We start from the raw sequence: 26,840 nt of genomic DNA, 5'->3' as shown, positions 1-26,840 counted from the left end.
TTATATGGAAGCAATAGAACATGGATGCCTGTGCCTTTGAATTCTCAGTTTTGAAAAAGAGAGGATCTGTTGCTCTCTCACGCGACCCATCCAACAAAACAGTAATGTGATTAAATCTGGGAGATTTTCATGATTCATTAGGATTTGCATTTAGAAAGGATTTCTGTGATAAAAGCACAATTTCACTGTAGAAATGATCTGCAGGAAAAGATGGGGGTGGGGAGCCTTGAGAAGTTTGCATTTGTGAACCCTGGATTCCCGTAATGCAACAGGCCTTATCGAGGGCAGCCCAGGAGTGAATTGGCAGTACATTAGAAAGCATGATTATAAGAGGGAAAGCTGAAATGGCCTTCATGTCAGCTGTTTTCCTCCACAGGATACTGGGTGATTCCTGTCCTAACCAGATACTGATTACTTAAAGCTTAGCCCAAGAGTTCTTGTCACAAATGATTTCCGTAGTGTATTTTGACTTGCTGAGGTCTGAAGAACTTTTGGAATTTGTTAGGTGTGGACCTGAACTCCAGGAACAGATTGTCTTAAGTGCCTCATTTTTATCTCATGACTGGTTTTCTGTCCTCATTTGACATGGAGAATTATCGGTGGAAAATGTATACATTGATAATTCGGACAAATTACAGTTAAAAAAATGTTCAAAGGACTTCATATTTTTAAACAATATATCAAACAAATGCAGACTGCTTATAAATGTTTTAATCTACAAAATTATATATTCTTCTATTTCCCCATTATAATTGCATTTCTTACATTTCATAAATATTTCATCTATCATATTGAAATTCAAACTCAAATATTTAAATTGCTGAAGACTATTTTTAGAGTGAATAAATTTTCTTTTCATGAAGTACAAAGAATTAATGTGCCATCCAACTTTTCAAAATATTCTACCAAATATTCAACCCAAAATGGTAAGATACAAAAAGAGTGTATGTTTGTATATAAAGCAGTGGACCATTTGTCTTTTTTATATAACTCTTTCTTAGCAGTGTTAAGGCTTATAGTACTTTATAGTTCCAAATGTCCAACAGACAAGAATTCAAAATACTACAAATAATATAAATTCAAGTCAAAATAACAACTTTTCTAGAACTCATTCTATTCTGAGTAAGATAATTTGTGGGACATTTCAAGTACTGATAGCTGTGTAGGATTTTTAAAAAGAAGATTTTATTTTTCATTTCTTAGCATGGATACCTAATCATATCAGAAATCAAGAAGCATTATTACAGGTAAATCAAGTTTTATATTATTAGGTTATAAATTTTATATTACCATTATTACATTTTATATTATAATTGTTTAGAATACCAGCAAAAGCAAATACTACTTTTTTTCCCTTTAAAATCAATGAAAAACATTATGATAAGTACAAAAAACAATTTGTTTCTAGCCAGTCTTAAAAATCTTCCAGGACTTAATTCTTATTTCCCTTCCCACATCTATAGATCTGACATACACAGAAGAGATCAATGGATGCAGACAAGGAACAGAAATTGGGTCAATTATGTTTCTGTCCTGGTAGTGTAGGAAGGCATTCTATATATATAAGATATGTCCTATATTGTAATGTTTCTGCTCTGGGATCTTGTAGTAACTTTGTGAGGACACCATAAATGTCAGTATCCAGTTTTTTTCATTAAACTACAAAAATTTGACAGTTAGAGTTATTTTTCAAATCTAATGGGCATCCTGTGTTTTCTTATTTGCTAAATCTAGTGACTCTATACCTTGTTATCCCTTGTTAAGCATCTTTTAATAAGCAGACTCATTCATATGTTTCTTAAGTCCTCTCTAACCATTAGAAATGACCATTTTCAGAATAAAGTGTCACTGGTGTAGCTTAGACCATTTAACATGCTCAGATGACAGAGTCAGTTGGTATTTAAAGTTATTGTAGTCTTTTGCCATACTTGATCTATAGTAGACACATATTAGTTATACCTCTCATAATTGTTCCTACAGACACATTTGCCTAAATAAACGTATAATTCAAGATTGTCCATTGTAATATTGTTATTAATAGCAAAAAGAATTGGAGATAAATATTTATCATCAGATGTTCATCAATAAATCTATACCATTATATATTTATTATTTGTGAAATCCATATTGTTACTCTAGTTGGATAAGCTTTCTAATATATAATGAAAAATGGAGGAAAAATTGAAAAACTGTATGGAACTTTATGATTCAATTTATAAAAACCATACATGTGTTTATCTTTGTAAATGCATTGATAATTTCAGAAATTGTGTATAAGACCCTGAATAGGGAAGAGGTCTGAAAAGTAGATCCAAAAATTAGGAGATGGGAAGAACCAAGGAGGAAGGGACTTTTTTTCTCTTTTCTTATTTGAAAACTTTACTGTAAGTACACATTAATTTTATTAATGTTTTAAAAATTAAAACAGATAAGTTATTGCTTTCTTTGAATTAATAGATATGTAAAGCATAGATAGTCTGTGCGTGCTAAGTTCTTTCCGTCGTGTCTGACTGTGCAGCCCCATGGACTGCAGCCTGACGGACTCCTGTCCATGGGGATTCTCCCGGCAGGAATCTAATTCAACATAAAATGAATGTAAGTAAAAGAGTGACCACATTATTTGAATAATAATGTAAGTAGACACAGCCTTTAAGACCCAGAAAATAGCACTGAGTGTCTACCTAAGAATAACCAAGCAATGGCAAAATAAATTTCAATCTGTGCCGCATAGTGCTTGTGGCTCAGACGCTCAGTCGTGTCCAACTCTTTGAGACCCATGAACTGTAGCCTGCCAGGCTCCTTGGTCCCTGGGTTTCTTCCGCAAAAATACTGGAATGGGTCGCCATTTCCTCCTCCAGGGGATCTTCCTGACTCAGGGATCAAACCCATGTCTCATGTCTCCAGCATTGGCAAGTGGATTCTTTATCACTACTGCCACCTGCGAAGCCCCATGCCAAGTAGGCATAGTTATAAGTTGACGTCCCTCATGTGATTCTTGATATTACACTGGCTTCTTTATTAGGATATATTTCATTTACAGATATATACACTATTACAATATGAACACCTATGAACATCAAACTTAGTTAATAAATCATTGTATTATAAATATCTAGGAATGCTGGTTGCTTTTAACTTATCTAACTCCTCTCTATATCCCTCAAAGGCAATCAGTATTCTAGACTTGGTGTTTAATCATTCCTGTAGTGATTCTAATGCTTTTACTTAATATATATATATAAACCTCATATAAAGCATACTATATATGTTATAGATAATATGTAAATATATAAATAACATATAATTTTGCATAAACTCCGTCTATAAAATGGTGCCAAAGTATATATTCCTTTGCTTTACTGCATCTCAAATACTTAAATGTAAGAACTAAAACTGTAAAGCTCCTAGAAGAAAATATAGGTGTAAGTCTTTGTTACCTTGGATTAAGCAGTGATGTCTCAGTTATGACTCCAAAAACACAACAACCAAAGGAAAAAAAATAATGTAGCTTGAACTTCATCAAAATAAAAATGTTCGTGTTTCAAAGGAGACTTTATAAGTCAGGGTTCTCCAGAGAAACAGAACCGATAGGGTGTGTGTGTGTGTGTGTGTGTGTGTGTGTGTGTGTGTGCATATACATGTGGGCTTCCCAGGCGGTGCTAGTGGGAAAGAAGTCACTTGACAATGGAGGACACATAAGAGATGAGAGTTTGATCCCTGGGTTGGGCAGATCCCAAGGTAACCAGACCCCCCTGGAGGAGGGTAACCCACTCTAGTACTCTTGCCTGGAGAATCCCGTGGACAGAGGCACCTGGGGTCTCAAAGAGTTGGACACGACTGAAGCGACTTAGCACACAGGCATGCATACATACACATGTATTTTTATAAAGAGATTTATTGTAAAGATTTGGCTCATGTGATTATAGAGCTGGCAAGTCCCTGGACCTATGGGGTGAGCTGGCACACTGCAGACCCAGAGAGCTGACGTAGTTCCAGTATGTACGCTGGCAGATTTGCACCCCAGGAAGTGTCAGGGTTTCAGTTCAAGTTCACAGGCAGGAAAACATTGATGTTCTAGTGCAAGGGCTGTCAGACAAGAAGAATTCTCTATTAAATGGAGAAGATAACCTGTTTGTTTTATTCATACCTTCAGTTGATTAGATAAGGACCACTTATATTATGGACTTCCCTGGTGGCTCAGACGGTAAAGCGTCTGTCTACAAATGTGCGAGACCCAGGTTCGAGCCCTGGTTTGGGAAGATCCCCTGGAGAAGGAAATGGCAATCCACTCCAGTACTATTGCCTGGAAATTCCATGGACAGAGGAGCCTGGTAGGCTACAGTCTATGGGGTCGCAAAGAGTCGGACACGACTGAGTGACTTCACTTTCACTTTCACGTTACATTATGGATGGCTATTTGCTTTACTCAGTCAACTGATTTAAATGTTAGTCTTACCCTAGAACACTTAGAATGGTGACTGACCAAATATCTGGACATTCCCTAGCACAGTCGAGCTGACACATGAAATTAACCAGCACAGATACTGTCATACAAGTGAAAAAACAATTCAAAAAATAGAAAATATTTGCAAATCATATATCTGATAAGGGGCTCATATCTAAAATACATAAACAACTTTTCAACCCAACTCTAAAAAAAAAATCCAATTTAAAAATGGGCAAAGGATTTGAATAGACATTTCTCCCTAGAAGACATGCAAATCACCAATAAGCACATAAGTAGATACTCAGTATCATTAGTCTTTAAGGAAATACTGTTAAAACCAAATGAGAGACCACTACATACCCACTTCAGTTCAGTTCAGTTGCTCAGTCGTGTCTGACTCTTTGTGACCGACCTCATGAACCGCAGCATGCCAGGCCTCCCTGTCATCACCAATTCCTGGAGTCTACCCCAAATCATGTCCATTGAGTTGATGATGCCATACAACCATCTGATCCTCTGTCGTCCCCTTCTCCTCCTGCCCTCAATCTTTCCCAGCATCAGGGTCTTTTCAAATGAGTCAGGTGGCCAAAGTATTGGAATTTCAGCTTCAACATCAGTCCTTCCAATGGATACCCAGGACTGATCTCCTTTAGGATGGACTGGTTGGATCTCCTTGCAGTCCAAGGGACTCTCAAGAGTCTTCTCCAACACCACAGTTCAAAAGCATCAGTTCTTTTGGTGCTCAGCTTTCTTTATAGTCCAACTCTCACATCCATACATGACCACTGGAAAAACCATAGCCTTGACTAGATGGACCTTTGTTGACAAAGTAATGTCTCTGCTTTTTAATATGCTGTCTAGGTTGGTCATAACTTTCCTTTCAAGAAGAAAGCATCTTTTAATTTCATGGCTGCAGTCACCATCTGCAGTGATTTTGGAGCCCCAAAAAATAAAGTTAGCCACTGTTTCCACTGTTTCCCCATCTATTTCCCATGAAATGATGGGACCAGATGCCATGATCTTTGTTTTCTGAATGTTGAGCTTTAAGCCAACTTTTTCTTGGCTTTCTCTCCTCTTTCACTTTCATCAAGAGGCTCTTTAGTTCTTCTTCACTTTGTGCCATAAGGGTGGTGTCATCTGCATATCTGAGGTTATTGATATTTCTCCTGGCAATCTTGATTCCAGCTTGTGCTTCCTCCAGCCCAGCATTTCTCATGATGTACTCTGCATATAAGTTAAATAAGCAGGGTGACAATATACAGCCTTGATGTACTCTTTTTCCTATTTGGAACCAGTCTGTTGTTCCATGTCCAGTTCTAACTGTTGCTAACATACCCACTAGGATGGCTTTAATCAAAACTATAAACAGTAACAAGTATTGGAAAGAATGTGGGCAAATTAGAACTCTCATATATTGCTGGTGGAAATGTAAAATGATGCAGCCACTTTGGAAAAATATTTGACAGTTTCTCAGAAAGTTAAACCTGGAGTTACCATATGACCAAGAAATGCCACTCCTACATGTATACCCAGGAGAAATGAAAACATATGGCCACACACCAAAAAAAAATTTGAATGTGCCTAGCAGAATTATCCAGAATAGCCAGAAGTGGAAACTATCCAAATGTCCATCAACTGATAAATAAATAAATGCCATGTAGCCATACTATAGAATATACTGTGCCATAAAAAGTAATGAAGTACTGATCAGTTCAAGTTCAGTTCAGTCGCTCAGTCATGTCCAACTCTCTGCAACCCCATGAATTGCAGCACGCCAGGCCTCCCTGTCCATCACCAACTCCTGGAGTTCATTCAGACTCACGTCCATCGAGTCGGTGATACCATCCAGCCATCTCATCCTCTGTCGTCCCCTTCTCCTCCTGCCCCCAATCCCTCCCAGCATCAGAGTCTTTTCCAATGAGTCAACTCTTCGCATGAGGTGGACAAAGTACTGGAGTTTCAGCTTCAGCATCATTCCCTCCAAAGAAATCCCAGGGCTGATCTCCTTCAGAATGGACTGGTTGGGTGATAGTTACTATCAATACAGCATGGATGAACCCTGAAAACATTTTGCTAAGTGAAAAAAGTCAGATTCAAAAGTCCATATGTTGTATGATTCCATTTATAAGAAATGTCCAAAATAGGCAAATTTCATAGACACAGAAAGTGGATTAGAGGTTTCCAGGGACTTTGGAAAAGGAGGAATCGGGGGTAACTGCTAGTGCATAGCAGTCCTTTTGTGGCTGAGGAAAACATTATACACTTGACCACTGAAGAGCACAGATCTCAATTGCACAGGTCCACTTACACATGGATTTTATTTTCAATAAATACACGGATTCTCCTGTGTTTTCAGAGACAGCTGAAAAATTGATTATTGTGCTATTTACACAACACACAAACTATACTAAAAACTACTGAACTGTGCACTAAACAAGTGAGCTTTCATACTTGAAGTTTGTAAAGTATACCTCAATAAAAAAGGAGAAAATATATAACTTTAATTTTATATCAAAGTGTTGGTTATTTCTAGAAAATTAGTTGGATGGTGCTTCTGACATTTTTTTCACTTTATTTGAATTGGTTGAAATGTGCTAATTTAGAACATTTTTATTTATGGAAAAGGAAAGGGATGTATTTCCTACCACAAGTATAAAAGTATCCTTTACATGACAAATTTCAGTTCACTCTTAAAAATGTGTATGGCATTTTGCATTCCAGAAATATTTATTTTTTACCAGTCCATCTGCTCCTTGAACATCATAAAGATAATAAAGCACAGTATCCAAAGAACTCTTTGCTTCATCTGATATGCATGATAGCTCTTCTTGGGTGAGTGGCTATTCTGTTTTTAGCTCTTGCACTTACTCCATCTGACAGTGGATAAGAGAAGGCCCAGAAATAAAAGTGAATTGTTATGAGTGGCATCAGACCAACAAACCCCAGTTACCTGAGGGGGAAAGGCTTATTTTTAAGTTTTAGCAACATGGTTCAATCACTGTTTTTCAGTCGCTCAGTCGTGTTTGTCTCTCTGCAATCCCGTGGTCTGTAGCACGCCAGGCTTCTCTGGCCTTCACTAAATCCCAGAGCCTGCTCATACTCATGTCCATTGAGTTGGTGATGCCATCCAAACATCTCATCCTCTGTCATTCCCTTCTCTTCCTGCCTTCAATGTTTCCCAGCATCGGGGTCTTTTCCAGTGAGTCAGTTCTTCACATCAGTTGGCCAAAGTATTGGAGCTTCAGCTTCAGCATCAGTCCTTCCAGTGAATATTCAGGACTGATTTCCTTTAAGATTGACTGGTTTGATCTCCTTGCTGTCCAAGGGACTCTCAAGAGTCTTCTCTAGCACCACAGTTTAAAAGCATTAATTCTTTGGCTCTCAGCCGTCTTTATGGTCCAGCTCTCACATCCGTACATGACTACTGGTAAAACCACAGCTTTGACTAGACAGGCCTTTGTCAGCGAAGTAATGTCTCTGCTTTTAAATATGCTCTAGGTTTGTCATAACTTTTCTTCCAAGGAGCCAGCATCTTTTAATTTCATGGCTGCAGTCACAATCTGCAGTGATTTTGGAGCCCCCCCAAAATAAGGTCTGTCACTGTTTCCATTGTTCCCCGTCTATTTGCCATGAAGTGATGGGACCGGATGCCATGATCTTCATTTTTTGAGTGTTGAGTTTTAAGTCAGCTTTTTTACTCTCCTCTTTCACTTTCACCAAGAGGCTTTTCAGTTCCTCTTTGCCTTCTGCCATAAGGGTGGTGTTATCTGCATATCTGAGGTTACTGGTATTTCTCCCAGCAATCTTAATTCCAGCTTGTGCTTCATCTGGTCCAGCATTTTGCATGATGTAGTCTACATATAAGTTAAATAAGCAAGGTCACAATATACAGCCTTGACAGACTCCTTTCCCATTTTGGAACCAGTCCATTGTTCCATGTCTGGTTCTAACTGTTTGTTCTTGACCTGCGTACAGATTTCTCAGGAGGCAGGTAAGGTGGTCTGGTATTTCCATCTCTTTAAGAATTTTCACTGTTTGTTGTGATCCACACAGTCAAAGGCTTTGGTGTAGTCAATAAAGCAGAAGTAGATATTTTTCTGAAATTCTCTTGCTTTTTCTAAGATCCAACAGATGTTGGCAATTTGATCTCTGGGTCCTCTTCCTTCTCTAAATCCAGTTTGAACATCTCAGTTCACATACTGTTGAAGCTTAGCTCGGAGAATTTTGAGCATTACTTTGCTAGCGTGTGAAATGAGTGCAAATTGTGCGGTAGTTTACACATTCTTTGGCATTGCCCTTCTTTGGGATTGAAATGAAAACTCACCTTTTCCAGTCCTGTGACCACTGCTGAGTTTTCCAAATTTGCTGGCATATTGAGTGCAGCACTTTTTCAGCATCCTCTTTTAAGATTTTAAATAGCTCAGCTGGTATTCCATCACCTCCACTAGCTTTGTTCATATTGATGAACAAAGGCCCACTTGACTTCACACTCAAGATGTCTAGCTTTAGGTGAGTGATCACACCATCATGGTTATCTGGGTCATTAAAGTCTTTTTTGTATAGTTTTTTATTGAGCAGTTAGCAACACTGTTCAATAATTTATTTTATTTTTGGAGGTTTTTTTATTTTATATCTTTTTTTTGATGTGGACCATTTTTAAAGTCTTTATCGAATTTGTTAAAATGCTTGTTTATATTCTAGTGTTTTGGCCATGAGGCCTGCAGGATCTTAGCTCCCTGACCAGGGATCGAACCTCCACCCCCAGCATTGGAAGGCCAAGTCTTAACTGCTGGATCACCAGGGAAATCCCAGTTCAATAATTGATATTTAAACATCTATCCTTATACTAGGCATGACTGATACCATAACTGTATTTACATTGGCAAGAATGAGATCATCATGATCAAGTGCCACTCCTCTTCATTCCTCACTAACACAATGCTTCCAGGTAATGGAGGTGTTCCTTCCACCTGAGAAATGGTGACACTTTAGATACAGTCCATGGCCCCATAGTAACCCTGCAAAGTCATTTACTCTTCTCTGGCCAAGAGGAAACAACTCCCTACTCCTAAATTCCAAGGTGAAAGGCCAGTGATTTTAGATGGCCACCGTCATCCTGGTTTATTCCTAGAACATTTGAACTGACTGCATTGCTAGGTGGTGCACTTTTAAATGAACACTGAACAAACACAGGAATGTATATTTAAATAAATTACTATTCCTGGGTAAACATTTGGGGAAGCTCTGGAGGCAGTAGATTTTCATAATTTTGACTGGGTTCACTTTAGGTAAAAAGAGACCATGATGGGCTCCAGTGAATGGTTTAAAACATCTGCTTCTTACATCAAATAACTGAGAAGGACTTCTGGAGGCTTTCAGATAGGCTTTAAATTTAATTACTTTTTCAATATATCTAATTCCTTCCATTAAACATGAAGCTTTTCTTTGTGAGATTTCAATTTTACAAATGTTCTCCTCCAGTGATTAAAAAGAATTTCAAGGGTTTGGTATAAAGTAATGTGCTCTTAAAAATATATACATGTTTTCTGCGCCTGAAACCTCCTGTGCATGATACTATTCTATAACAGACAGCAAAATATTTGAATATTCTATGTAACTTTCTTTCCTGAGATGTACTATCGACATTCACTGTAGGGGACTTCCACGGTGGCTCAGTGGTAAGGAATTCGCCTGCCGATGCAGGAGATGTGGGTTCGATCCCTGGTCCAGGAAGATCCTACATGCCACTGTGCAACTAAGCCCGTGTGCCACAGCTACTGAGCCCGTGTGCCACAGCTACTAAGGCGCAAGTGCCCTAGAGCCCATGCTCCAGAATAAGAGAAGCCACCGCAACGAGAAGCCAGTATGCTGCACCTAGAGAGCAGGCCTCACTCTTGCAACTAGAGAAGAGCCCATGCAGCCAGAAAGATCCAGAACAGCCAAAAGTAAAATAAATAAATTAATTTTTTTAATTTTAAAAAAAGCATTCACTCTAGCTGCAGTCAGAGGTGAAAATACAGTCTTACTACATTTTTGCAGTTAGAGTCTCTTACATACAGACTTAGCAGTGTCAGATACATTGATTTATAGTTTTATTTCATAGTGTACCACTGAGGTATAAAATTATGCCTTCATTGCTAGTTAGAACTTAAAAAGTAGTCTTAAACTAGAAAGCAGCTAATTTCCATCAGGATTGTAGAGTTTGGTTTTTAAAACTTTTAGGTTGAACCACCAGATGTTGTTTAAAAAAAAAGCTGAAGATACTGAGAAGTTATGTATATATATTTTTTGATGATTGGCATTTCAGCTGGGCTGTATGGATCACTGTAATCATGTGTGTCATTTGAGATCTTGAAAGTAATTGAATGTATTTAATTCAGTTGTGATGTTCATTACTGAAAGAGTTCTTTGGTAATTGGTTGCTTTAAAGTGACACAGAGTTATTAACTGTGCTATGTTACTTAGAAACCATCATTGTGTGAGTGTGTTGTGTGTGTATGTTTTTGTACATAAATCTGCTAAAATTCAAAGAAAGATATTTCATTTCAAAAAGGATGGTTTATTCATTGAGGCTGATTAATGTTTCCTTAGCATCACCTTTTTCTTAATGTATGAGCTTGGAAAAACTAAACTTGGGGACTAAAATTAGAGCTACCATCATTTTGTTCTTTTGTTAAAAGGGAAACAGCCTCCTCACCATGAGTGACAGTCAAAACAATAACAAATGCCAAAAAAAGAGTAAAAAAATTAATCATACTTGGATGCAAGACAAAGCACTACTTTTTTTTTTTCTTTTCTACCAACAAAATCACCATAGCACATTAGGATATTAATGCTCAGACTTCACTGATATTCATTAAGACTCAAACTAAATATCTACTGTAATGTTTACTGTACCTAGATAAGCTTGGCTTCTCCATTCTAAATTTTCAAGTTCCTGTCTAACATCATTCCCCACCTCCTTTGTTTTCAGGGAGTTGGAAAAGCTAGCAGAGCACAGTGACTACCCATAGCATTACCCTCACCAATTCACTTGCAACTATTTATACCTGCATATGACAAACATGTTGCTTTCCATGTGTTTAAGACTAGATACAGAGGGAGGGTAAAGTCAAATGCTTTGCCCTCAAGGAATTCACACTTTAGGGTAAATCCTTTCTAGTGAATATAATATTACTAGAGACATTTGGGGGGAAAAAATTGTTAAGAGGATTCCAAGGATAGAGACCATAGCATTTGGGCAACTGGATCTGAAAGAGCTGGGGCAAACACATTATAGGCAGAGAAAGCAGCGCTGTAGGTTGATTACCTGCCTGGAGCACAGATCTAGATAAGGATGTGAGAGGAGATGAGGCTGGGGAAACGCACAGGGAATAAATAAATGAGAAAGCATTTTATGTCCAAGGGCAGCTATGTATGGGTTTTATTATCATATTTCCAGTGTTTCAAACATCATTTTGATGAAATCTGGAAGAAAATGTGTTGGACTAGGAGATTTTAGTTAGGAAAGTTTGCTAGGAATCTACTACATAGATCAGAGCAAGATATGAAGAGGGTCTGAGCTAATTCAATGTCAGTGAGCATGAGTCAGTCTTCAGGCTTCTTCCATGTTGCTTCTATCCAGTGATTTATCCAAACTCAGAAATTTTGAGTTAGTTTTTAAGACTTCTTGACCTAAAAAATAATCCTGAAGTGAAGTGAAAGTTGCTCAGTCATGTCCAACTCTTTGTGACCCCATGGACTGTATAGTCTATGGGATCCTCTAGGCCAAAATACTAGACTGGGTAGCCATTCCCTTCTCCACAGAGCTTCCCAACCCAGGGATTGAACCCAGGACTCCCACATTGTAGGCAGATACTTTACCGTCTGAGCCACCAGGGAAGCCTCTGGTGTTGGTTAAGTAAACTATGATACATCCATCCAGTGGAGTACTATGGAATCTTTGAAATTAGTGTTCAAGTAAATTTGAAGACACAAGACATTCAAAATATGTTTAGTTAAATAAAAAGCAAGTCATAATGAATATGTAGACAAAAAATCTAGACTTTTTCATGCATGTTACATGTATAAAACTTAAAGGACAGATACTTAAAATGTTATTAACAATTACTCTTAGTGTTTGTATTATAGGATAGTTTTCTTTTTGTTATTTATATTTTTAATTTTTATAGTGATGATGCATTATTTTTGAATCTGAAAAAAGTTATTAATTTTAAGGATAAGAGGTAAGAATTTTAAGGGCTTGCAGAATGAAAAATGGTCCCAACTTAGGTGACCATTGACTTTGCATATGTAATCCTGCTACTGACTCTCCATCACTAACCAGCTTCCTGAGCTCACCTTCTTCAAACATTTATCAGTGTATGTCGTTTAGCTCCCGGGCAGTCATGGCATGGAGTGCAATAAGAATTCCCATGTTACCATTATTAACTATTACAGTCATTCATATATTATGTGCCAGTTAGTAGGCTAGAAATGTTTGCATATTTTTGCTTCTTTACCTTTTATCTTGTGAGCCAATCCCATGTGTTTTATTATTATCCCCATTTGCAAATGAAGGAGTCTGAGGCTGAAAAAGCTTAAGTGAAGTGCAGAACACTGATTGAAACTCAGATTCCAAGGTCAGTGCTCAAAGAACAATGTAACAAGTTCAATTTTTTTTTTTTACTGATTGTTTTGATTTTTACTTTTTATAATAAAAAAGGGTGGAGTAAACTTTGCCTCATGCTGTACATATGTAAAAGGCCAGATATCATTGTATGAATTAAAAATATTTAATCCCTCAAAAAGAACAAGAATATTCTACCTAGTGAAATAGGTGCTTTCAAGTAGGGAAATAAATCATTTCTCACGCCAAAAACTATTCTCTACATTATAAGATTTTTCTTCTTACTTCAGAGCAAAATTGATTTGTCATCTTCCTGGGTCTGATGTCTGTCATACTTAACATATGTCTTTCCTTTGGGGAATTTTATTATAGATGGTCGCAATACCTAGTCATTCATTTCAGCTTGTAGATATTAGTAATACTGTATTTATGTCACCATTTAATTTTCCAAGAGCTCTGAATTTAATTCACAGTTTAAATTGGGTCAGGAAGATCCCCTAGAGAAGGAAATGACAACCCACTCCAGTATTCTTGCCTGGAGAGTCCCATGGACAGAGGAGCCTGGTGGGCTACAGTCTATAGGGTCGCAGAGTAGGACACAACTAAGTGACTTCACTTTTATTTTAAATTAGCATTAAAATTAAAATTAGCATCCATATCCTCTTTTGTTTTAATTGCCTTCGCGATCCAGGATGAGGGTTAGCACTATATATAATTTATTTGAAGGTAAAGAGATGGAGGGAAACAGAAAAGTATTCATTTACTATCATAACCCGTGGAACTTAAAAATCATAGAATCTGGAGTTTCAGAGAACTGTGGAGGCCAGTCAATCTAAAGGAATTCTATTTATTTCCATGTTTTTCCTTTGTTATTTAAATGAGTTAAAACTTCTTTTTCTTTCATCTTTATTAGAAATCTTCTTGAAAACTAAATATGTGGACAAATCTGATGAGCAAAGTGAACTAAGAAAAATCAAGTTGGTGGTCATGGATCTTAAGATCACCTTTACAATCAAGCACTTCTCTGGTGGCTCAGAGGTTAAAGCGTCTGCCTCCAATGTGGGAGACCCGGGTTCGATCCCTGGGTTGGGAAGATCCCCTGGAGAAGGAAATGGCAACCCACTCCAGTATGGTTGCCTGGATAATCCCATGGACATGGGAACCTGGTGGGCTGCAGTCCATGGAGTCACAAAGAGTTGGACATGACTGAGTGACTTTACTTACTTACTTACAATCAAGCATAGTTTATTAGATTTGTGATCACTGTGATTATAACACATGATGAACAGGTTGGCCTGAAGGTCTCAGACTCAGATTTGGAGAAGACTTCGGTGTTCAACTTCTTGCTTCTCACCAAGTTGAATTAGATGTGTATACTGATAAAGACAGCTCTGAAAAAGTCTTGCTTATTTTTGACAGAACCAAGAAAAAAAATAAGATTGAGAAAGCTCTCAAAGAGCTGTTTGCCTTCATTCTGTACGAAGTTCTTATAATCTTCTGATGCATATTTTTCCGTTCCCATTTCAAGTACTTTGAGATAAGCAGCTGCCACCATTTCCCACTGAAACATAATTTCATAATCTAGTAGTTTCAGAAGTACATCTTCCTGGACTCCAGGCAAAAGGATCACTGTCTCTTTTTGTTCTCTTACTCCCATTTCCATTCTTTACTGGGTGTGAAATGAGGGGCCATGCTTGAAGTCTAGTGTTCTTGGTGGTCGCAATACTGCAAAAAGAGCAGCCATATGTGAGGGTTAGAATATGGTCACAATACTGGAAACTGGCTTTTCTGCCTAAATCCAGCTTCTAAAACCCAGCCTATTGCCCCAACTACCAGGGAAATAAATGCCTCGTTTCTGAGTTAGTCCAACACTCAACTTCTTGTATTTTTAGCTTGTATTTTCTTTTCACCTCTTGGTCTTTAGGAGCAGCAAGGCAAAAATTGAAAAATCTCAACAGAGTTGTTTATATTCTCTTGTTGAAATGAATGTGTAGCTCTGGTCCATAATATTTATACAAGTTTTCCTTTTTACTTAATTGTAATTAACATGCTGTTTATTGCATTCCTTTTACCTTTCCTTAAGAATTTGCTTTTTCCTTCAATTGTTTGCATCGGTATCTTTTGAATTTCCTCCCTCTTATTTATTTTTTGGCATAAATAAAAATTGGTGCTACAGTGGGAGCTTGATAAAGTTTTTATTATGTTCCCTTTTGTCCAAGAGCAATCATGAGACATAAAAAAGGTCTAAACAGTTTGTCCAAAGTTATGTTACAAAAAAAGAGACAAAGTTTTTAATAAGACTTTGTGTTCTTAGTTTTCCGCATCAGTTTTTATTAAAGGGCCAGATTTCCTTCAGTTATTTCTGTTGATTCTGTTGATTTTTTTCCTCTAAATCTTTTAGACTTTTTTCCTTTCCCTTAATTTACATTTTCTCTTAATTTCTTATATCTGTTTTGTCTTCTTTTCAAAATGTCTTTCTGATTCTGGCCTCATGCCTTACCATTTGGCTTATGCATCCGAGACATGACTAAGAAGAGTACACATTTTTAAGTTGATTCTACTGATTTTATTTCCTAATTCCTCTATATTTCAGTTGACCTAAATATTGTTTATTCCTCAAAAATAAGAGTTAACCAAAGTGGAGATTTTTCCAAGCTCATGACATCCTCTGGCAGTATTTTATGGCCAGGGTACAAGAGCCCTCACGATAAGGCCTGTGTTTTGTGGAAAGTGTTTTCTATAAGGTCAACAGCCTGTGCCAATTTGACTCCATAATTAAACTTTGAGACATGTCTGAGATGTTGAGGTAAAATGTTCTGGAACTGCTTAGGGTTTAGGGGAAATGGATTTGCCATAATAAAATGAAAAAAAGAAACAGGTTATCAAGAAGGATGTATTTTGCTTTAGTGACGAAGTATACATTCTATCCGTTGGTTTCAAAATGTTAAAGTTAACCTCAGTAAAACAAATTTTTAGTTTTTGTAGTGATCTCTTAAAACAAATCCCTTAGGGAAGTATTAGAAGGTGAGCGTTATATAGAACTTTATTCATTAAGACCCAAATTAAACACTGGCCAAGCATCTCTTTTTATAAGCAGTTTACTTAAACTATCTGATTAACCCTTATAATAATCCTCTGAAGTTGGTACACTGAATTATTTATTTCACAAAAGAGAAGGAAATTGAAATGTACAAAGTCTAGCCAGACCAAAAGTCCACCACAAGCTCATGGGAGAGGCAGGATTTGAGCCCAAACAAGCATGACTGTAACGATTGAATTTGTGACTTGAAAATTATACTGTTTCCACATTATGCTTCAATAATCCTATCTTTGGGCTTCCCCCAGTGGTTCAGTAGTAAAGAATCCACCAGCAATGCAAGAGCCATAGCAGATGGGGGTTTGATCCCGGGTTAAGAAGATCCCCTGAAGGCAAGGCAACCCACTCCAGTATTTTTGCCTGGAGAATCCCATGGACAGAGGAGTCTGGCTGGCTACAGTCCATAAGGTCGCAAAGAGTCAAACACCACTAAAGCGACTTAGCAGCATCAATCCTGACTTTACTACCAACAACTGACCCCAACTCTACATAGGGCACTGCACAGACTAACATAAAGTGCCCGCCTTATCTTGCTTTTGTGTGGCAAAGCAGAAAGAGCTTGGGTTCTATGTTCTAACATGGGTTGAATCTTTAATCTGCTATCATGTTCCTATTAGTTATTTCTTTACCTATGAAATGAGGGAAAATAAGACCTCAGAGAGCTGCTCTAAAAGTTGAGGTATCATATGTGAAAATGCTTAGAACAGTGCTTGGCAAGTAGTAGATGTTTAATAAATAGTATTTGTTTCCTTTCTTCCTTCCCTTGCCAAACAAAAGTCATTCTTCCTGACCAAGTCAGCTTGTATGAAAATGCTTTCTTGGCTCTCAGTTTATCACAGAATCTGTACAAAAAATTTTTTAGTTTATTTATTTTTAATAGAAGGATAATTGGTTTACAATATTGTGTTGGTTTCTGCCATACATCAACATGAATCAGCTGCAGTATACAAATTTTGCACATTAGATCAAAAGGACATAAAACAAGGATCCCAAAGATGTTTAATCCTCCAGGTTTGGGCAGAGTATGCCACGAGAAGCCAAAATAGAAGCTGATATAACTCGATGCTCTGAATTCTCTCTTTTCTGGATTCGGGCAGTCTTTTTATACTCTTGTTTCTGTGACTCTTGCTTCTCTCTCAGCTCTCCTACATGACCCTGCCCCCCAGTTCCAAAATACATCTTACACAACAGAACTCTAGTTCAGACTGCTGATATGTGATTTCTCAAAGATGCCTTATCATTTCCTGCTCCCACACTTTTGTTTTCCTGCCAGACTCTGTCTCTGAAATAACTGTCTACTAAAAATTTATCTTTTATCTTCAAGACCCAACTCAATTCATTCTCGTTCATACATCTGCTCTGATCACTCTTGATGGAAGAGACCTTGCTTTCTACTAAACCATCATCTAATAGCACTGAGTGTTCCTCAGTTGGCAGGTTGCAGACACTTCTGTCTTTTAGGGATGAAAATGGACTAAACAGAATAGTGGTTTTAAATGGCGTCTGATCAGAAGTCCCTTAAGCCACCTCTCCCAGCTCCTTACTCAACTATCTATGTAACCAGCAAAGTCAAATTCTTATAAATATAGTAAAATCTAAGGCCAATAGGCAAACTATTATCGGAATTAGGAATTTCTGCAATCTAAAGGCCAAAAGAACTGGACTGAGAAACTTTAAAATCACTTTCCCACTAAAAATAGATTAAAATTCTTGGCCTGAATGTAGAACCACCCTTTGCTCCTTCTCAACTACTTATCTCCTACTCAGAAACACAGGAGCTCTGTCAGTCACCACTGACAGGCACCAGAAAAGCAAACCTGGTGGGAGCAACCATCATTTTATGGGGTGGCCATTATGCTATCCCCTCATCCCTAATACGATTCAGAAGAGTTAAAAATAATAACAGGAACTAGAAAAGTTTTCTTAGGAACATGCTCAAAAAAGGCAGGTAGTCAATATTAAGTTTTGAAGTTGGATGTAGGGGTTGGGGGAGTGTGAATTGGATCAGTTCAGTTCAGTCTCTCAGTCGTATCCAACTCTTTGCAACCCCATGGACTACAGCACGCCAGGCTTCCCTGTCAATCACCAACTCCCAGAGCTTGTTCAAACTCATGTCCATCGAGTCAGTGATGCCATCCAACCAGCTCATCCTCTGTCATCTCCTTCTCCTTTCAGTTATAACATAAACATATACTAACTATGTGATGTGAAATATGATGACTATTAATGCTGGTCTAAGGTATATTTGAAAGCTTTTAAGAGAGTAGATCCAAGAGTTCCCATCACCAGGAAAAAACTTTTTTTGGTGTCTATTCGAGATAATGGATGTTAACCAGGCTTATTGTTAATCATTTTATAATATATGTAAGTCAAATCATTATGTAATATGCCTTAAACTTAATACAATGCTATGAGAAGGGGATGACAGGGGATGAGATGATTGGATGGCATCACTGACTCAGGGACATGGGTTTGGGTGGACTCCAGGAGTTGATGATGGACAGGGAGGCCTGGCATGCTGCGGTTCATGGGGTCGCAAAGAGTCGGACACGACTGAGCGAGTCAACTGAGTTGAACTGACGTGTCAATTGTGTCTCAATAAAACTGGGGGAAAAAGACAGATATGAGGCTAGACATAAAATTAATGAGAAATTATTTATTTAATGTTGATAAACTTACAGTGAAACTATATTTATGAACTCTTCAAACAACATAATAGCTGCAACATATAAAGTAAAAAATTATTAGAAATATAATGAGAAATAACAAACACAATTCTGTGAAAGACTCACATATCTATTTCAAGCTATGAGAAATCCAGTAGGAAAAAAGTAAGAAAAAATAGATCAGAATAGTATTTTTAATAATAATCAAAATATAATATATAATGTGATAGATATGTATATATGTACATATATATGATATGTAGACATATTTATCAATAGATCCATGGATAGTAGCCAAACCAGCTGCCAGTAAAAGCATGTATGAAATATTTAGAAAATTTTATTATAGTTTTTGTCTCAAAGAAAACATCAAGAAATTCCAATAATTAGAAATCTAGTCCATCCTGATTTCTATATACATTTCATGTACTAGATATTAATAAGGAAAATGAGTGGGCAAACAGCTAAATTACCCTTGAGTTAAAGCAAGAATTAAATATACAACTACCACCATTTAGAAATTAATGAAAATGACAGCATTATATATCAAAATGTAGAATGACACCAAAGCTGCAACTGAAAGCAGATTCATAAGAGGAAAGAACTGATATATTTTTGTTTAATGAATTTTTTGTGTGTTCTAATAATTTTCCATTTCTTAAAATTAAGCCCTAACCACTTCAGCGTTTCTTGATGTAGCACTTCATACATGTTCAACACCATTTAAAGGAAGTAATATGCTAGACTGAGCCAGACTTGCCTGCGAGTGTCCAGGAGTCTCTGGCAGAGGCGTGGGTCAACAGTGGCCTACTGCGGGGTCAGGGGCACTGAATACAACGGTATGACTGAGCGACTGAGCTGAACTTGAACTGAGCTATCTGCTTGTATCCTCTTTCCTCGGGTTTATTTGGGCTCGTATATGCCAGCTTTCCTTTTTCCTGGGACAGTAACCACTTGGCACCAAATCTGATCGCCTGACACACACCTCAGGTCAGTTCAGTTCAGTCGCTCAGTCGTGTCTGACTCTTTGCGACCCCATGAATCGCAGCACGCCAGGCCTCCCTGTCCATCACCAGCTCCCGGAATCCACTCAGACTCACATCCATCGAGTCAGTGACGCCGTCCAGCCATCTCATCCTCTGTCGTCCCCTTCTCCTCCTGCCCCCAATCCCTCCCAGCATCAGAGTCTTTTCCAATGAGTCAGCTCTTCGCATGAGGTGGCCAAAGTACTGGAGCTTCAGCTTTAGCATCATTCCTTCCAAAGAATACCAGGATTGATCTCCTTTAGAATGGACTGGTTGGATCTCCTTGCAGTCCAAGGGACTCCCAAGAGTCTTCTCCAACACCACAGTTCAAAAGCATCAATTCTTCGGTGCTTAGCTTTCTTCACAGTCCAACTCTCACATCCATACATAACCACTGGAAAAACCATAGCCTTGACTAGATGGACCTTTGTTGGCAAAGTAATGTCTCTGCTTTTCAATATACTGTCTAGGTGGTCATAACTTTCCTTCCAAGGAGTAAGCGTCTTTTAATTTCACAGCTGCAATCACCATCTGCAGTGATTTTGGAGCCCCCAAAAATAAACTCTGACACTGTTTCCACTGTTTCCCCATCTATTTCCCAAGAAGTGATGGGACCAGATGCCACAATCTTAGTTTTCTGAATATTGAGCTTTAAGCCAACTTTATCACTCTCCTCTTTCACTTTCATCAAGAGGCTTTTTAGCTCCTCTTCACTTTCTGCCATAAGGGTGGTGTCATCTGCATATCTGAGGTTATTGATATTTCTCCTGGCAATCTTGATTCCAGCTTATGCTTCTTCCAGCCCAGCGTTTCTCATGATGTGCTCTGCATATAAGTTAAATAAGCAGGGTGACAATATACAGCCTTAATGTACTCCTTTTCCTATTTGGAACCAGTCTATTGTTTCATGTCCAGTTCTAATTCTTGCTTCCTGACCTGCATATAGGTTTCTCAAAAGGCAGGTCAGGTGGTCTGGTATTCCTATCTCTTTCAGAATTTTCCACAGTTGATTGTGATCCACACAGTCAAAGGCTTTGGCATAGTCAATAAAGCAGAAATAGATGTTTTTTCTGGAACTCTCTTGATTTTTCCATGATCCAGCAAATGTTGGCAATTTGATCTCTGGTTCCTCTGCCTTTTCTAAAACCAGCTTGAACATCTGGAAGTTCACGATTCACATATTCTTGAAACCTGGCTTGGAGAATTTTGAGCATTACTTTACTAGCATGTGAGATGAGTGCAGTTGTGCGGTAGTTTGAGCATTCTTTGGCATTGCCTTTCTTTGGGATTGGAATGAAAACTGACCTTTTCCAGTCCTGTGGCCACAGCTGAGTTTTCCAAATTTGCTGGCATATTGAGTGCAGCACTTTCACAGCATCATCTTTCAGGATTTGAAACAGCTCAACTGGAATTCCATCACCTCCACTAGCTTTGTTCATAGTGATACTTTCTAAGGCCCACTTGACTTCACATTCCAGGATGTCTGGCTCTAAGTGAGTGATCATACCATCGTGATTATCTGGGTCATGAAGATCTTTTTTGTACAGTTCTTCTGTGTATTCTTGCCATCCTCTTCTTAATATCTTCTGCTTCTGTTAGGTCCATACCATTTCTGTCCTTTATCAAGCCCATCTTTGCATGAAATGTTCCCTTGGTATCTCTAATTTTCTTGAAGAGATCTCTAGTCTTTCCCATTCTGCTGTTTTCAGGGACACACATCTCAGTCCCCTTTAAATTTAAAAATTCTTTAAATACACTCTCTGACCTTGACTCTCAGTCAGTTCAGTTGCTCATTCCTGTCTGACTCTTTGTGATCCTGTGGACTGCAGCATGCAAACCTTCCCTGTCCATAAACAATCCCCAGAACTTACTCATACTCATGTCCATCAAGTCGGTGATGCCATCCAACCATCTCATCCTCTGTCATCCCCTTCTCCTCCCGCCCTCAATCTTTCCCAGCCTCAGGATCTTTTCCAAAGAGTCAGTTCTTCATATCAGGGGGCCAAAGTATTGTACCTTCAGCTTCAGCATCAGTCCTTGCAATGAATATTCAGGATTAATTTCCTTTACGATTGACTGGTTTGATCTCCTTGCAGTGCAAGGGACTCTCAAGAGTCACCTCCAACACTACAGTTCAGAAGCATCACTTCTTTGGTACTCAGCTTTCTTTACTGTCCACCTCTCACATCTGTACATGACTACCGGAAAAACCATAGCTTGGACTAGACGGACCTTTGTCAAGAAAGTAATGTCTTTGCTTTTTAATATGCTGTCTAGATTGGTCATAGCTTTTATTCCAAAGAGCAGGCATCCTTTAATTTCATGGTTGCAGTCACCATCTGCAGTGATTTTGGAGCCCAAGAAAATAGTCTGTCACTGTTTCCATTGTTTCCCCATCTATTTGCCATGAAATGATGGGACCAGATGCCATGATCTTCATTTTTTGAATGTTGAGCTTTAAGTCATCTTTTTCACTCTCTCTCAACTTCATCAAGAGGCTTTTTAGTTCCTCTTCACTTTCTGCCATAAGGGTGGTGTCATCTGCATATCTGAGGTTATTGATATTTCCCCTGGCATTCTCAATTCCAGCCTTTGCTTCATCCAGCCCAGCATTTCACATGATGTAGTCTACATATAAGTTAAATAAGCAGGGTGACAATAGATATCCTTGACAATATACCTCCTTTCCCAATTTGGAACTGGTCTGTTGTTCCATGTCTGGTTCCTACTGTTGCTTCTTGACCTGCACACAGATTTCTCAGGAGGCAGGTAAGGTGGTCTAGTATTCACATCTCCTTAAGAATTTTCCCCAGTTTGTTGTGATACACACAGCCAAAGGCCTTGACATAGTCAATAAAGCAGAGGTAGATGTTTCTCTGGAATTTTCTTGCTTTTTCTATGTTCCAACAGATGTTGGCAATTTGATCTCTGGTCCCTCTGCCTTTTCTAAATCCAGCTTGAACATCTGGAAGTTCTCGGTTCACATACTATTGAAGCCTGGCTTAGAGAATTTTGGAGCATTACTTTGCCAGCGTCTGTGATGAGTACAATTGTGCAGTAGTGTGAACATTCTTTGGCATTGCCTTTCTTTGGGATTGGAAAGAAAACTGACCTTTTCCAGTCCTATGGCCACTGTTGAGTTTTCCAAATTTGCTGGCATATTGAGTGCAGCACTTTAATGTGCTATTTGACCCTCAACACATGCTGTTTGATTCCATACAGCTAATGTTATTAGTAAGAGGCACTCACACCTTCTGTTCAGGACACAGGGAGTCTTTATATGTTGGAAGAACCACACCTTGCCTCCCAACAAGAAGGAAATCACAGAGAGAGGTTCAATTGTAATTTAGTATAAGGGTCTGTGATCTTCCTACTGTAAGTTTATCACAGAATTAAATATATACATATATAAGTGCATACATATATGCCTACATACATATAGGACAACATATATACATATGTATACAGAATGAAAAGTTATCTTTTAGGAATTTACCAGAAACTATTAAAAAATACATTTTGAACTTTTAAATTCTATTTCAATGGCAATCATTAGAACTAAAATAAAAAGATTGTTTTTCTCCTCTGAGCTTCCTGTGTTTAGTAAAATCATAAAGTATAGTATATTGATATCAAAAATATTAGCTAGGGTGTGTACAGAATCTTTATACTGGACTCTCAGATACACAGATAAAGTAGGCTTGTGTTACATCTTATTCGTCAATTCAAATGCTATGTTTACTTTTCCTAAATTTTTCACTTAATTTATTAGCCATCTTATTCGTTTATTAGCCATCTTATTATTTCCATAGCAGCTATATCCCTTAATAAACTATAGTTCATTTTCTCAGTTCAGAGTGGTTTCTCCAAGAACAAAACTGTCAGTTTGCTGTAGAGAAGCTACAGTAATTGCTATCATCAATTATGGTACCCTAAAAGAAGGTCCTTATTTCTATAATAGTTCTCACTGAGTTATGTGTATATCCAGGAAGACAAACTGATCTGCTGAAAACAATCCATACAGTGTTTAAACCTAATAGCATTTTCCTCCAATGTAGGCGAGGGTCCAACGTATCTCTTACATTGGACATGAGTAGCTTGGGCAATGTTGAACCCTTTGTGGCCATACCAACCCCGCGGGAGAAGGTAGCCATGGAGTACCTGCAATCAGCCAGCCGAATTCTCACAAGGTCGCAGCTGAGGGACATCGTGGCAAGTTCACATTTACTCCAAAGTGAATTCATGGTAAGCCTGCTGTTTGTTATTCACTCTTCAGGAGGCATTTTGATATTCTAGCCACTAGAGGCACATTCTAAAATGACACTGTCAGCTCAGAGTAAAATGGTTACAGTTCTCAAGGTTAAGTGCAAAGATTTCAGGTCCACCCTGCATTTCACCAACTATTGGGGAGTGTTCAAACTAGGACGTGATACCTAAATTAAGGCAGAGGGTATAGAAGCTGGCCAGGCAAAGACGTAGCAAGAAGGAGCTGACCATTCCAGGATGACAGAGCAGGCTTGCTTGTCACTATTCGGGGAATTAAATTGTTCAATTTGACAGGAGCATTAAAATTAAGGTGGGAAGTAACAAAAATTGAGCCTCGGATATAAAACAAATCTAAGACTTAATATGTTACTAAAGGTTTGGATTTATCTTGTGTTTAAAAAAGATTACTATCCAGTTAGGGAGTTTGGGATCGAGAGGTACACACTGCTGTATTTTAAATGGAGAACCAACAAGGACCTACTGTATAGCACAGGGAACTCTGCTCAATGTTATGTGGCAGCCTGGATGCGAGGGAGCTTCGGGGAAAATGGGTACATGTATATGTATGGCTGAGTCCCTTTGCTGTCCACCTGAAACGATCACAACATTGTTAATAGGCTATACTCCAATATAAAATAAAAAGTTTTAAAAAATTACTATCAGCTGTAGGGTGGTCTGCATTAGAAAGAGGTATTTTGGAGACTCTAGAGATTATCCTGTGAAGCTGTGATTAGTCAAAACTAAAGAAGTAGCAGTGAAAATTGGAAGAGTCTATATGAGTCTACAAGAAGTGGCCTTAATGTGGTAAGTCAGCCAAGAAAAAGGGAGGTTAGGAACGACACCCCCAATTTTAGATTTAGCAACAGGGTGCATGTAGTGCCTTTTAATGAAATAAGAAACACAAATGGAAGACTGAATGTAGGCTAAAAATAATGGTGAGTTTCATTCAGCTAAAGATGATGATGACCCATTGTTGTTGCTGGTGATAACTTAATGCATAAAACACATTTTATCCAGAGAACATGGAGACACATTAGACCTTCTTAGGTCCAACTGTTTCCCAAGGGGAATATCCATTTTATAGAACCACTTGCATCTTAAAGCAGTTGTACATTTTAAGCCATATCCATTGGGTATAATAAATTGAACACTCTGAGGTGTTAGGTGTTTGCAACCACCTTTTCCTGAGCCAGCCATAGGTTTGATCTATTACTTTCATCACCTATTAAGTGTCCAAAGTAAAATACTAAGCATGCAGTTTTAAAATTAGACTTTATAGCATGTCATCTCTTTATGTATGAAAAAAATGAAACCTGGGGGGATAAACAAGCCAATCAATGATCATTTAAGTGGCCAAAGGTATGTTTCTCGAACTGCAGATAGCTCTTTGTTCAATGAGACAGCCTTTAACATAGACTACGTCCCTGAAAGGGAAGATGAGGTCAACAAGGAATAGAGAGAGAATGCTGGAAGATGATAAATTGTGTGTGTCAGAAAACAAGAAAGAATGGGAGGAACAGAGCTAATCGCAGCTTTGCCAAAACAGACTAACCTGTTTGAAATTACTAAGCATGAACAAGTGGTTTCTATTGAACAGTCAACAATTTTGCTCACTTTGGTAACTTGAAACTGTGAACTTATTTAGTTGGAGCAAAGAACAGGAATATATTATAAATATCTAAAATAATGCAAGTTTCAGAAATGATGTTTTTAAAGTAAGCTACTCCTCTCTATGGACCGAGTATTAAATTCATAGTGTAGTCAGGCTTTTCTTGAATTTTCAGATTGCCTGAAAACAAGGACAATTTAAATACATTTGTAGATAAGTTCTTTCATTTCAATAACTACTAGGCTGTCAAGTTTTATTTTCTTTTGAGAAAGTGTAAGTAACAAAAATATTATTTTATGTGATCCAGGGATAAAAGGTATTTTAATCCACATTTATCTAAGCAATCCTCTGCAGAATTTTAAGTTAGAGAACATACCATTTTGTATAATCAACTCCTTAAAATTTTGTTTAGAAACTTTTGAAAACTTTGGCTTATTGTTTCCTTTGTTCCAGTCAGCATCAGATGCTCACCTTTAGGTCTAACATATAGAGTGACTCAATTGTTCCCTCCTCCATCATTTGGCATATATTCTGACTTAATAAATATATTTGTATTCTTGTTAATTGCTAGAAGACAGTGTCTAAATGCCCTTCACTACAAATATTGCATTTACAACCAGAAATGGAACAGTAAAATTAAAAACCATTTCTTAATACAAAAATGCATCATATCATTATTACTTAAATCAACAAAAATGCTCTTTATATTTACCATTTGAGGGGAAGTTTTTCATAATCCTAAAAGAGTCACAATTAATGTTAAGATAGAATCTATCATAATAAAAAAAATTAGTATTAAATCTACACAAAGATTGGAAGAAATCTAAATACACTGTTAAAAAAAATATTCAGCCAGCTGTTTATAAATTCCCAGCAATTATGTCAGAACAGGATTCTTAAAACCTAACCAAACTTTTCTATGTCTCTTTAAAAACTACATATTGAATAATACTATCTAACACACAAAGCCATTTCTTAGAGTCAGCTTGTCAGGGTGCAGCTGATGTGTTTAGGAAAGGAAGGGTGTTGGCAAACCAGAGGTGTTAGTCTGTTTTTTTATAAATGACTTTGAAGTCCAATAGAGCTCTGGATCAGATGGCCCCCCGTGAAGATTTTCTTTGT

The 26,840-nt window shown here is 37.8% G+C and overlaps 1 protein-coding gene across 1 annotated transcript in view; it reads left to right on the top strand.

Moving 5' to 3' along the window:
* Nucleotides 1-26,840, top strand: part of PTPRR (protein tyrosine phosphatase receptor type R) — a 273,565-nt gene that overhangs the window by 194,295 nt on the left and 52,430 nt on the right. Inside the window, exon 7 of the mRNA XM_040233466.1 lies at nt 23,902-24,088. Within this exon, the coding sequence (XP_040089400.1) occupies nt 23,902-24,088 (187 nt within the window). The remainder of the gene's footprint in view (nt 1-23,901; nt 24,089-26,840) is intronic.

This window comes from Oryx dammah, unplaced genomic scaffold (genome assembly GCF_014754425.2).
Source record: "Oryx dammah isolate SB20612 unplaced genomic scaffold, SCBI_Odam_1.1 HiC_scaffold_29, whole genome shotgun sequence".
NCBI classification, from domain to species: Eukaryota; Metazoa; Chordata; class Mammalia; order Artiodactyla; family Bovidae; genus Oryx; species Oryx dammah.
The sequence above is the reverse complement of the archived record's forward strand: the minus strand, read 5'-3'. Positions and strand labels throughout refer to the sequence as shown.